Genomic DNA, 13,120 nt, shown 5'->3' with positions numbered 1-13,120 from the left:
TTTAGCAGACGCCCTTATCCAGAGCAACAAGGTTAAAGTGTCTTGCTCAAGGGCACATTGGCAGATTTTTCACCTAGTGAGCTCTGGGATTTGAACGAACGACCTTTCGGTTGCTGGCCCAATGCTCTTAACTGCTGGGCTACCTGTCGCCCTTCATCAGTCAGTGTGTCCGTCCACCTGCTAGGCTAGCTAGATATGTCCCCTTAGCAAGAATAACTGCTCAGTGCTGACAGAGACACTCCAAGGGACCCCACCTCCCCTTCCCCAAGCCACTGTATCAAAATAATGAATTATAGAATCATACCAAATATGATTGTGTCAGATGAGATGTTATTCCTTGTAGAAAGCAGGGGGAATGGTAGGCATTGCTCTACTCCGACATTGCTCATCCTAATATTTATATATTTCCCAAGTCTATTCTTTTACTTTAGATTGGTGTGTATTGTTGTGAATTGTTAAGATGTTACTGTACTGTTGGAGCTAGGAACACAAGCATTTTGCAACAACCGCAATAACATCTGCTAACTATGTGTATGTATTCAATTCATTTGAATTGATTTGCTGCGTAAGCCTTTTAGCCAGAGAAATACCCTTTTGTTGCTTCCTTGTATTGTAATTACTAGTTGATGCAGGTCAAGTATGCATAGTATAGGTCTAGTATGCATAGTATCAGTGTCAATGCACTTTATGTATTGGCTCTGAATATGCAACACATAAACAAGGACTGTAAAGATATGAATTCAACTATTTGAACTACTGCGATTGTGTGTTGTCTTGTCCTTGTGGTGTAACACCCAATCATAGTAGCACAGGGATACTTCAAGACCTACTCTACTCTATTTGCTCCAGTACGTGTGTACAGTCTCAACCATTGACACATCAATTAATGCCCAACTTGATAGTATAATGTCCAAACCTTCACATGTTGTTCATTAGGATTTTATTTTTTGGAGGCAAATCAATAAAATATGTACTTTTTACAGTATATGAGGAACATTTCTACAGTTTAATAATGTAAACAATCTCTGAAGAGAAATGTATTCAGTTTAAAATGAAGCCATAGTCTTCATTTTGAAACTATTTACATGAATTAAAATATAATTTATAACAGCAGATAATTTCAGTCTATAGATAAATGTAGCTACGAAACTAGATTTTAACAATTCAAAAGTACTGAAATGCATTTTGTCTCCACATTCTGAAGACATCTGAAATCACACAAAACAGGGGAAAAAAACACCATTAAAAGACATCCAAACTAAGTGGCATATAAATAAAAAATAATACAAGTAAAATAACAGATGTAAAAATATAAAATCTTACTAGCAGTATTTACCGTTTAGCAAAACTACATTAAAAAAGGAAATCATTTTGTGAATTTTGATAGTTATTAGATGTAAATAGACAACAAAAAAATCAATAGCAATGAAAAAATCTAAACAGGAAAAACAAACAATGTATGCCCTTTTATGTCCATTTTTCTTCCACCAAAGACCCGCTCACAGCTAGCTAGATTGTGACAGTTTGCAGCCCCCAAAGTGGCCATTGACATCACATTACCATTATGTTATCAGATGTTTTCTGTGTGTTGACAGAAAGCGCTCTGTCTGTTGGGATACAAAATAATCTTTGATACACATGGTCATTTTACATCCAGGGTACAGTGAACAATGGTGAGTCAAGGACTAGTATTGCACTTTCTTTCTATAGGGCAAGTTTATTAACATGGTGAGTTTAAAGAGACATTTTCCAATGAAATAAAATCGGAAAACTTAAATATGTATTTGTGTGGACTATGTAGTTGGATAATGACAGTTAGAAAATCAATCTGACAAGGCTCTCCGAATTCGATTTAAAGCCAACATCAAATATAGTTTTGGTCAACTTGCCTCAAGTTAATTTCTTGCCATTTTCTGAAATGAAGAATGGGAAGAATTGCATTCTGTTCTGACGGGGGTTACCTTTGGAAGGGGCTCAATTTGGATCATCTCTCAACCTAACAAATCCTAGATTGACAGTAGTTGTTGAAATGTGCCGAAGTGCTCTGAAACACCGAGGAAAATGGTCAACATCAAAGTTTTCTATAAGAAAGTATATAATATCATCTTAATATCTACACAAACACACAAATATATATTCATATGTATATATATTTATATACCTTTTATAATATGGCTGTATTGAAAAAAGTTGTAATAATAATAAAACACATTGGATTTGAAAGGAGATAAAACGGTAATATTAAAAGCTATAGTGATAGCTTAAGTTTCCCCCTATTGTTTTTAAGGCTCTCCTCATGAGAATTTGTTTCGTTGTCATTCAACTCTACTGATGGAAGCACTCCACTGGCATCAAGTAGTCTGAATATTCAACAGGGGCTAAAAAGCGCTGTTTCCTTTCCCTCTCTCCAAAAATTAGTCATACGTGTTCACAAGTTGCCAATCATTATACAAGGGTCCACTGAATTTCAACAAGTTTAACAACCCGTCTACCAACATGTGTTCGTAATAAGCCTAGCTCCTTTCATGGAAAGTTGTGAACAGATATTTCACTATTTGGGGCTTTATGTGCAATGGTATTATTGTTATACATGATTTTTTTTATGTATGGCATGACTGACCACATTATTATTATTAGTCATTTTATATCATATCTTTTTTTAACAGCAGTTCTACAACATACAGTACAGGATCAGTTTTCAAGGATTTATTTTAACAACCAACCACTGAAATAACCACTTCCAATCTTTGAGAAAGGCTGTCTCATAGATATATGTATTGCATCTCAATTGCGTAAAAAAAAGAAAAAAATCGTCAAAAATATTGAAATCATTTAAAAAGAAATTCAACTTTCTATAGCATATCTAAAGGGATACTTTATACAACAGTGTTTGACTCGTGTCAAGTCATTTTAAAATAAATTCCCTTCAGTTCAGTTTCTCCCTGTATTGTTCAACCTTGCATCTTTAAACAGTTTATCCTTGCCAGTCTGATTTGCAATGGTGTCCCACCACCTTTATAACGCACATCTACAAATCGCTGTATAGACACAACGATACATTTCATGTTTACACTACGTATAGTGCTATATACACATTATATATATTATATTTATTTTTTTATGTAAACCAGCACATTCTCTCACTTTTTAGTAGTATACATACTAAGCACAAATAGTCATTCAGCTTTTCCTCTTTTGATTAGCAAGTTTTTGTTGTTAGATTTTTATCAGTATGTATAGCACTAAATATTTGTCCTTTTTTTCCTTTAGTAAACCTACTAGGGTAAGCCACGAAAGCACATCCTGATAGGATACTCTAACACTGAATAAGGCGTCTTTGTACTTAGTTTGCGCTCTAATAAAGTCGAACGAGAATTCAGTGATGTAAACATTCAATTTCATGTGTGTTACAGAGAAGATTAGATAAATGGAGAAGATTAGATAAATGGGGAAGAGAGAGAGAGAGAGACAGGGATAATCTGTTAGAAAAAAAAGGAAGGAGGTTTGCCAAGGCTGGGGCAGCACGAGGCCCCATGCCCACACACAGAAGAGCTAGGCTGTACAGTATTGAGGGGCTGGGGGACCTGGTCTTTGAAGAAAACAAGAAAGAGAGCGGGAGAGAAGAAAATTGGTTTTCAGTCTCCCAGCACACCAGAGGACCACGGGTCCTTCTGGGATCCCCAGCGATGGCAGCGCCAACTCGAACACGAGACAGACAGACAACACACCCAGGTACACATTGGATACACGGTCCAAAAACTGACACGCAAACTATTTTTTAGTTTTTAGCCACGAGGCGAATTATGGGAGTTTTAGTCGGAAAAGCAAGCTGAACGCCTCCACCAATAAGAAAGGATAGCTTGGGAGAAGTAAATGAGTGTTTCAGAAGAGGAAGAGCAAGAGTAAAAAGGGGGAGAGAGCACCCGAGAAGAAGGATCTAAATGAGGTGGAGACGCTTGTCTGATGTGGTACCATCCAGATCTCTGGGAAAATTCAACAAGAGTTCAACAGACTTTTGATTTACCATCCCTCGCTCTGGTGTGAATGGTGCGGTGAGCCTTGGACACTCTCTCCCTCAGCTATGCTGCTGGGTGCATCACAAAGAGACAGGCTGCAATGGAGCTCTATTAAAGGAGCACAACTCCAGAGACTTGGATTCGGGTAAGGGCTCTACATTCAGATCAGTGAAGTGTACATTCCATTACTATAGTATGGGTTATATTCTAGAACCTGGAGTAAATGTCTGACTCTTGGCTGGGTTATGCTTACTGATTGAGATCAGACATGTTCAGATAGTACAAACAGCGCAGAGAATTGGCTGGGATAGATTGTGATTTTGCTCTGGAGAGTGAGTGTGTTTTCATATGGTAAATATGCCTTGAAGTTTACTTCATGACATAATAGCGTTAGTTGTCATAGCCCCATTTATGTGGAGTTGGTAGGATAGGAAGTGACTGCCATCCTAGATCAGCGTAACCAGGTTGTGAGAGTGGCTAGCTTAGCAGCAGTGGGTAGGTAACCTATAAAGTAAAGCAGCCAACAGCATAGCAGTGTTGAGTGGCAGAGTAGGGGAAAGAAGTCAAGTGAGGAAACATGATTACCTCGTTATAGTGCATAGATTAAATCAAGGAAGCACTAAAATGACAAAAAACAAGATTTTTTTTCTTTTTTCTTTTCATTTTCGATTTGTAAACTCTAAGCTGTTCGAAATATTTTTTTGTTTTTGTATTTTATGTCATAACACACACAGTTTGAACATCCACAATTTTGCTAATATTAAGCAGGTTTTGTTATATACCGTACGAACGTAATGGCGGATACAGCTTGCAGTTCCACCAGTAGTGACCAAGGGGGTACAAAAAAACGACACACACACGCAGACACACACACCACAACGACCAACGGAGGGAGCAAGGTTTGCTACAGAGGTCTCGCCCGCCCACACGCCCATCGGCTCTCAACGGGACCACGACGAGTCACAACAAAGTCATGAACACAGACAGGAAGCAGCTTTTTGTGTTCAGATACATTATATGTTGTTTCGTTGCTTTTTTTTCTCCTCCATCCCTCCAACCCCCGCTAGCTTCCTCTGTAGTATCCTCAGCTGAAAGAGACAAGGCCCGTTTCTTATTCCAATGTTAAAAATGTAAACATGACGAGGTGCCTTGGTTGAGGTACTGAGCCGAGTCTGGGGTTGGTATGAGGGTTCTAAGGCGAGGCCCAGCCGAGTCACCGTCAGCGATGCAGGCTCTTCTGGGCCTCCTTCAGCAGGGTGTCAAAGTCCAGGGCGTCATACTTGCTCTTCACCGGCCCTGGTCCAGCTTCGTCTGGAGAAGGAAACACACAGCTTTGTTAGTTAGAACAGTGTCATCATAGCCGTCAACATTACATGGAGATACAACTTGTACAATATCTCAGCGTTGCCTCCATCCAACAGATCATACTCCTTTGGGGCGGCAGGTAGCCTACAGGTTAGAGCGCTGGGCCAGTAACCAAAATGTTGCTGGATCGAATCCCTGAGCTGACAAGGTAAAATTCGGTTGCCTCTGAACAAGGCAGTTAACCCACTGTTCCCCGGTAAGGTGTCATTGTAAATAAGAATGTGTTCTTAACTGACTTGCCTAGTTAAATAAAGGATAAATACAATTAAAAAGGTGCTACACATTTCCTTTGCATTGTAATTCCAGAAAGATGTCCATAATATATCTGCCACTAATAGTGAAATGATAGTTTCACAGCATTACTTTTTATGTGAGAAAACAAGCATCGAATAGTGTAGGGAATCACTGTACCATCTAAATTGCTGTGAAATATACTAAATATATACTAAATATATTTCACAGCGATTGAGATGGTACAATGATTCCCCACACTATTCACTACATGTTTTCTCACATAAACTGAAACTGAGTGAACATTGTCGAATTTTAGCAAACAGGAAATGAGCCATTTCCACAAGATAACAAAGACAGAACAGCTTTCCCAGTTTGACAACAGTTGCCACTGGGCAGGAGAAATCAATATGAAAATACCACAGCCAATCACAACACTGGTGGGTAATACTGTGAAACACTATCATTCCACTATTATATAATATATATAATGGACATTTTCTAACATTACAAAGCAAACATTCGAAGAAATCCAATGAGTAGCACCTTTAACGACTTTCTACATTCATGGTTTGACTGTACTTTGACTGTATCTCTGTTTACCCAGATCTATGTATCTCTTCCTGCTGAGCCTGTGCATGCCACCCCCTCCGTTCTGGAAAAGCGGCTCTCGTCTGTGCCTCTGGATCTGCTGCCCGCTGGGTGCCGGACGGAACTTGATGACTCCACAGCGTTCCCTATGCGCACACATCAACACACACAAAAAGACAGAGAGTTTCGGGCACGTGGTCCCCACCTTCACTACATTCCGTACTCTGGAAGGTCACAGACAGGCCAGGCAGGCTGATAAAAAAAAGGACCTACTCGTGTTTGGTGATGACTTTGCAGTCCTCCGGGTCTCCAAAGGCCTCGAAGCGTTTGCGCAGCATCGTTTGTGTGACGCTGCTTGGCAGGTTGTGTATGTAGAACACTTGGCAGTTGTCCTAGGCAACGACACAATGGCAACCGTCAGAACAAGACACTTGCCGCAGTGGAAAATCATGCCGACTTCACACACACACTGGAAAAAACTCATAATAGCAGAACTGGTGTTTACCTCGTCAATTTGAAGCACAGATTTGGAGATGTTGTTTCTCTGCTTGTCTCCGTGGCACGTCTCAGAGTTCTCACAGCTGAGGAGAGAGACACAAAGCAGAGACAGAATAAGACGGGAGCTAATGGAAGAACCTGAGTCACATGCCAATGAGAGAAGACATTGGCATGTGACAGTGGTTTATATTCTCACCTGAAGTCGGGCTTGCTGCTAGGCGAGTGGGGCTGGCAGCAGCTGGAGTGGAGAATGGGGGAGGGGGAACGGGAGGAGCGTTCCCCCTCTTCATCTGAGTTGTGGGGGGATAAAGCGCCCCCCTTTCTGTCAGCCCTGTTACCGTTACTCAGGTACTCTGGCACCTTGGAAAAGAGCCTGTCTTCACGCTGCTGTTCCAGCCCCTTGTCCCCTTGGACCCTGCACTCAGCCCTGTCCCCCTCCGGAGAGGAGCGTCCGAACAGCGAGTGGGCCAGCATGGCGGCGGTTCTCTTCCGGCTCTCCCCCAGACTCAGCAGGCAGTAGTCGTGGTCTCCGAACGTCCTGTGGACTTTGGGTTCTGCATCGATGGCCTGGCCCATCTTGCGGAGCTGGGCGTAGAGTTCAGTCTGCTCGGGGAGCTTGCGGGAGTGGGCCCGGCTCAGCCACGAGGCCTTCGGTGTGGATTCTCCTTTCCCCTCTGGCTTGAACAGCTCGTCCTCCACTTGCTTGTGAGGGGGGGTGGTGGGAGGGGTGAGGCCTGAAAATACAGGCCACTCTATTAAGTCACATGTACCTCACAGTGGTGGCATACAGGTCTGTTGGGTTAACATTAGAGAAACGTCAACCGTTCAGACAATTTCACTGGTCTGTTGGGTTAACATTACAGAAACGTCAACCGTTCAGACAATTTCACTGGTCTGTCGGGTTAACATTACAGAAACATCAACCGTTCAGACAATTTCACTGGTTTGTCGGGTTAACATTAGAGAAACGTCAACCGTTCAGACAATTTCACTGGTCTGTCGGGTTAACATTACAGAAACGTCAACCGTTCAGACAATTTCACTGGTCTGTCGGGTTAACATTACAGAAACGTCAACCGTTCAGACAATTTCACTGGTCTGTCGGGTTAACATTACAGAAACATCAACCGTTCAGACAATTTCACTGGTCTGTCGGGTTAACATTAGAGAAACGTCAACCGTTCAGACATTTTCACTGGTCTGTCGGGTTAACATTACAGAAACGTCAACCGTTCAGACAATTTCACTGGTCTGTCGGGTTAACATTAGAGAAACGTCAACCCTTTAGACAATTTCACTGGTCTGTCGGGTTAACATTAGAGAAACGTCAACCGTTCAGACAATTTCACTGGTCTGTCGGGTTAACATTACAGAAACGTCAACCGTTCAGACAATTTCACTGGTCTGTCGGGTTAACATTACAGAAACGTCAACCGTTCAGACAATTTCACTGGTCTGTCAGGTTAACATTACAGAAACATCAACCGTTCAGACAATTTCACTGGTCTGTCGGGTTAACATTAGAGAAACGTCAACCGTTCAGACAATTTCACTGGTCTGTCGGGTTAACATTAGAGAAACGTCAACCGTTCAGACAATTTCACTGGTCTGTCGGGTTGACATTACAGAAACGTCAACCGTTCAGACAATTTCACTGGTCTGTCGGGTTAACATTAGAGAAACGTCAACCGTTCAGACAATTTCACTGGTCTGTCGGGTTAACATTAGAGAAACGTCAACCGTTCAGACAATTTCACTGGTCTGTCGGGTTAACATTAGAGAAACGTCAACCCTTCAGACAATTTCACTGGTCTGTCGGGTTAACATTACAGAAACGTCAACCGTTCAGACAATTTCACTGGTCTGTCGGGTTAACATTAGAGAAACGTCAACCGTTCAGACAATTTCACTGGTCTGTCGGGTTAACATTAGAGAAACGTCAACCGTTCAGACAATTTCACTGGTCACGTTTTAAAACACTGCTCATGTTTAACTGTTACTGGGTGTACTGTCTGTTACTCTGTTCACTTCTATCTGTGTTTCAATGGGTTTCCCAATTCAACAAATTGCTCTGAGGCTGTTATTTTGTAACATTACAGTAACACAGCACCTTGGTACGGCACAAGGCGAGCACACAATCGCATATTCATTTTGACCGAAGTGCGTATTTGACTTTCAGTTGTTATTAACATTACGGCTTTTGAGGAAGATATCAGCGGCAGACACTGTAAAGCATTGTTATATTTGTCTTCTCCACTTCCCAAGTAGCTATGCAACCAAATTAGCCATGTCAAGATGACATTTACCCAGGAGACAGATCACGTCATTAGACTCCAGTCATGCTCTTCACAACACGATACAAATGCATTCCCCCTCTCCTCTGCTGCTTTGCTACCGAGCTGAGTTAGCAATAGTATATCTCAAAGAGATAAACCAGTCTACAACACAGTATATTTGCTAGCTAGACTTTACTTCCCTCTAGACAAGCTACTTCTGACAGACAAGGATATAGCTCCAAAATGTTGTCTCGTCAAGCCAAGGCGTAAAAGATGTCAAGGTGATCAACACCAACTCAAAGCCCCAACATTACCTGCTGTGCCACACAGGTCCACGCTGAGAGTCTGCTCAAAGGGCCTGTTGGCATACTGTGTGTCTCTGATCATGGGGAAAAGAGAGAGAGAGATTGCAGAGTCATCATCAGGGCCAGGGGAAGGGGGTGCAGGGGTAGGGGTAGTGGGGCGACAAAAGGATGTACTGCTCGGTGCTCTGATTTCACTTTTTTTTTTAAAGGATTTTTATTTTATTTTGTTGGAGATTGTATTACATTATCATTGTGAACGTGAACTACATGAGAATAGCTTTCCTTTATAGCCGTCTATGATTGGTATTACAGTACAAGCTCCTTCTCCTATTGAGGTCTATTTTTGGATCTGTGTTACCATGAAAGGCTTGTGTGGAGTGCTTTGGGGATATTACAGAGTCCACAAAGCTGCAAAAAAAACTATCTAGGGGGCCAGAGAACAGCACAGTCATTTCACGCACAGAAGACTTCCAGAAGTGTACATTAAAATAGCTTTGTGAGTCCAGTGGGGCTATGGGCAAGCAGTATATGTATTGTAGTGTATAGGACTATAGTACGGAAAACAAACCCAGTAGATTTGGGAGTCAGCGGCAGACAGAGGCAGGCGCGTTTCTCTGCAATCAGAATGACAGAAAGAGCCATTGGTACCAATGATTAGATACATGGTCAGAGAACACAACAGCAGATTCAGCGGGTATAAAAACAACATTTTACCAGCCGTTTAACAGTGGCACGTGTGTTATTCATTCACATCAAATTGAAGAAAGATACTGCATGATGGAGCCATGTGGACTGAAAAATCGGGACAGGCTTTGAGAGCTTGGGGCTTCTGACATCGTCGCCATCTTGCCTTACCGTTTTGACAGCAGAGGTTATCGGGTTCGGCTGCGTCTGCCGTGGTTTGGGAAGTACTGTTGTTATTGGCGGCGGAGTCTTTCTCCAGGTCGTCTCCCGGGGGGTGTTTGACCGCCTTGTCCTCCTCGTCAGGGCGCCGCTCCCCGGACGCAGGCTCCTCCCTCACCCGGCCAGCACGCACCTTCTTGGCGAAGCGGCTGGGGAAAGAGGCGAGCCTGCGGGAGCGGCGGACTGAGAAGGAGGCGTCCTCCAGGTCAGGGCTCAGAGGGACCTCTAGGCCGCGCTCTTTCATAAACTCTGGTTTGGTTGAGCTGGCAGTCGGGCTAGGGGTCTCAGTCTTTCTGTCATGCGCTGGCTTGGTGATAGCATCTCTGTTATGGGTGTAGGGGGGGCTGTGGAGTCTGTAAGGCTTGCTCACGTCAAAGGAGTTGACCGCTTTGAGCAGTTCGCGCAGGAGAGAGTTGGCTTTAACCTCCCGTCTGCGGGTAAAGGCGAGGCGCGGCCGAGGGGCGCAGCTCTGGGCCTGGGGGGCAGCCTTGTGACAGTTCGGGTGGATCAGGGTCGTGGGGCACTCGGGCCTGGCCCTGCGTACCTGGCCTGGGCACTCACGCTCCTTGCGCTCCCAGCCAGCCTGCTTGCGCATGGGCAGGCAGTATGTGTGCATATACTTGATGAGCTCCACCACAGATTTGAGTTCTTTCTCCGAGGAGAACTGGGGCTTGGTGGGCTCAAGGGGAGTGGAGCGTTCACTCTCACTGCTCGAGGACTCCTCCTCCTCTTCTTCCTCCTCGGACTCACTGTCCTCATCGTCATCATCTTCCTCCTCGTCCTCCTCATCCTCTGAAGGAGTGTCTTCCGCCTCCTGTGCAGAGGTCAGGTGCCGGTGGAGCTCTGTGCACAGACGTCCTGCTGGTCGCACCGCTCGGGGCTTACGCTCCTGTGTGCTTTCACGCTACAGAAAGAAAGAGTTAGAGTTACTACCTATAAAATGACCTTGGTGAGCCTCTGTGCACTGTATGGCCCAAAATATTAAGGAATGTCTAGGCCATGAGAACATACAGTGCCGAGGGAACAATTTCAACGTATGAGTAACCAAAACCAGCACAGAGAGCCACAAAGATTCAAAGTTATAAAACATTCCTTCATAATCATACCAACGTTCCCAGTATCATGACTGAGAGAGAGAGAGAGAGAGAGAGAGAGAGAGAGAGAGAGAGAGAGAGAGAGAGAGAGAGATTCTAGGATGCACTCTATCTTTACGTAACCACCAGCTCATTGCCAGAGCTGCCCTTTCTCCTGGTCGAGACTACATCCATCTGTCACTCCAAAGCCTCAGCACCACTCACTCTAATGCCACAGATGTCACATGCCTCGGCCACCACCACCGTAAAGGAAAAGCCAGGGCAGGACAAGGGTGATAAATGAGAAAATAGCCTCACGCCATTGATCTACGTGCATGCGCGTGGGTGGAGACGGATTTTTGGAGCAACGGACACCTTATGGTAACATGATCTCCACACCGGTCCCAGTCACAAGAGGGAGATATAAAAATAAAAAAACTTTGCTAATTTCAATTTATTAGTAGTAGCTAGCTGACAGCCTGGCTAGCTAGCTTTAGCCTCGCTAAAAACATAGCAAGCTAGCTAGCATTTTTAGCTTTCCACATCTCCATGTGAAATAATCAGATTAAAAATAAAATAAAAAATAAAATATGCCCTGGCAAACATTTGTATACTTCCCGGAGTAGCATAAATCATTATCCCAATTTGATATGCTTGTTTGTGTATTGATTCCGATATCAGCTAAAAATAGAACGTCATCATGTTGTGGTCATGAAGAAAAAAAAATGAAAAAAAAGCACATGGCTAGCTGGTTGTCTATAGCAGGTTCCACCATTTCACAATAGCCTGGAATCACTAGTTATTATTTATAAACAAAATACCTTTTTGAGTGGATTCTTGTTGATTGGTTTACTGTTTAAACAGTCGCTGAGATTATATTTGGTTATCAATGCAAAATAGGCTACTTTGATGAATAGCCTATAGATCAGATCAAGGAACCAAACAACAAACACTTCTGCGGAAAGAATGATATGGCTCGTCTTTAAGTGATAATGCCAGAATCGCCGGTGTTTGGAGGATATGTTGGCACGGGGTGTAGATAGGCCCGACACAAAATCTCGGGCCGGCAAACCATGCCAATATATCCTCCAAACACCGGCTACGAGGGCATTATCCCTTATATACAAACGGGTCACCAACATATTTAAATAATAATGTACATATTTTCATTTTTTAAAAAAAAGTATTTCGATGAATTTATTCATACCATTTCATCCTTCCACAACATATAGTCCCGAAACAAATCTAGGGTTGCTACCCAACATTTCCAGGGGTTTGTGCTGATTATACGGACATTGTGACAGCCGGTTAAATGGCGTCCCTTGACAAGGCAACAACAAGATGTATATCAGGAGAAGTGCAGTACTATCGTAAGGAGAGGTATACTTGGAATACGGAGGAGGAATGGAGGGAAAAGGAGAGGCAGAGGAGGTTTAAGAGAGAGAGGGAGGAAAAGAGTGAGCGTGAGTCAGTTAAAAATGGTGGGAAAAGGGCCGATGGTTTGTTAAAGAAGAATGGAAGAAAGTGTAAGCAGAGTGAGCTGAAGACAGGGGGAGAAATGGAAGTGAATGAGGGTGAGGTATCGGAGGTGGTAGGTGTGGTGAAGTTCTCAAAGCCCAAGGCTTGCACCGAGGGTCAGGATGAAGAGGAGCCTGGAAAAAGTGGACCCTTGCCTTTTGGCTGATCCATTTGTGGGTTCAGGGTGGGTGAAAATAGAGTTGGGTGCTGTGGAATCGGTGAGGGTAAGCAGAAGTGGTCTTGTGATAATAGTTTGTGTTTCTGCTGGTCAGAGGGAGAAGGCGCTCCATGTTAAACGAATTAGGGCAAGAAATTTGAATTATTTTGCTCTCAAGAAAAGGGCA

General features: G+C 43.3%; 1 protein-coding gene across 3 annotated transcripts in view; it reads right to left on the bottom strand.

Moving 5' to 3' along the window:
- Positions 1-923: 923 nt before the first annotated feature.
- The window catches only part of LOC139366142 (peroxisome proliferator-activated receptor gamma coactivator 1-beta-like), a 64,723-nt gene continuing 52,526 nt past the window's right edge, over positions 924-13,120 (bottom strand). For all 3 annotated transcript variants that reach the window (XM_071103288.1, XM_071103290.1, XM_071103289.1), the window contains 8 exons: positions 10,138-11,089; positions 9,851-9,896; positions 9,292-9,356; positions 6,898-7,435; positions 6,709-6,784; positions 6,477-6,595; positions 6,216-6,349; positions 924-5,327 (listed from right to left, as the gene is read on the bottom strand). In XM_071103288.1, the coding sequence (XP_070959389.1) occupies positions 5,236-5,327; positions 6,216-6,349; positions 6,477-6,595; positions 6,709-6,784; positions 6,898-7,435; positions 9,292-9,356; positions 9,851-9,896; positions 10,138-11,089 (2,022 nt within the window). In that variant the 3' untranslated portion in view covers positions 924-5,235. The remainder of the gene's footprint in view (positions 5,328-6,215; positions 6,350-6,476; positions 6,596-6,708; positions 6,785-6,897; positions 7,436-9,291; positions 9,357-9,850; positions 9,897-10,137; positions 11,090-13,120) is intronic.

The sequence above is a fragment of the Oncorhynchus clarkii genome, chromosome 14 (assembly GCF_045791955.1).
Source record: "Oncorhynchus clarkii lewisi isolate Uvic-CL-2024 chromosome 14, UVic_Ocla_1.0, whole genome shotgun sequence".
Lineage (NCBI taxonomy): Eukaryota > Metazoa > Chordata > Actinopteri > Salmoniformes > Salmonidae > Oncorhynchus > Oncorhynchus clarkii.
Note: the sequence above shows the minus strand (reverse complement) of the source record. Positions and strands in the feature narration are given on the sequence as shown.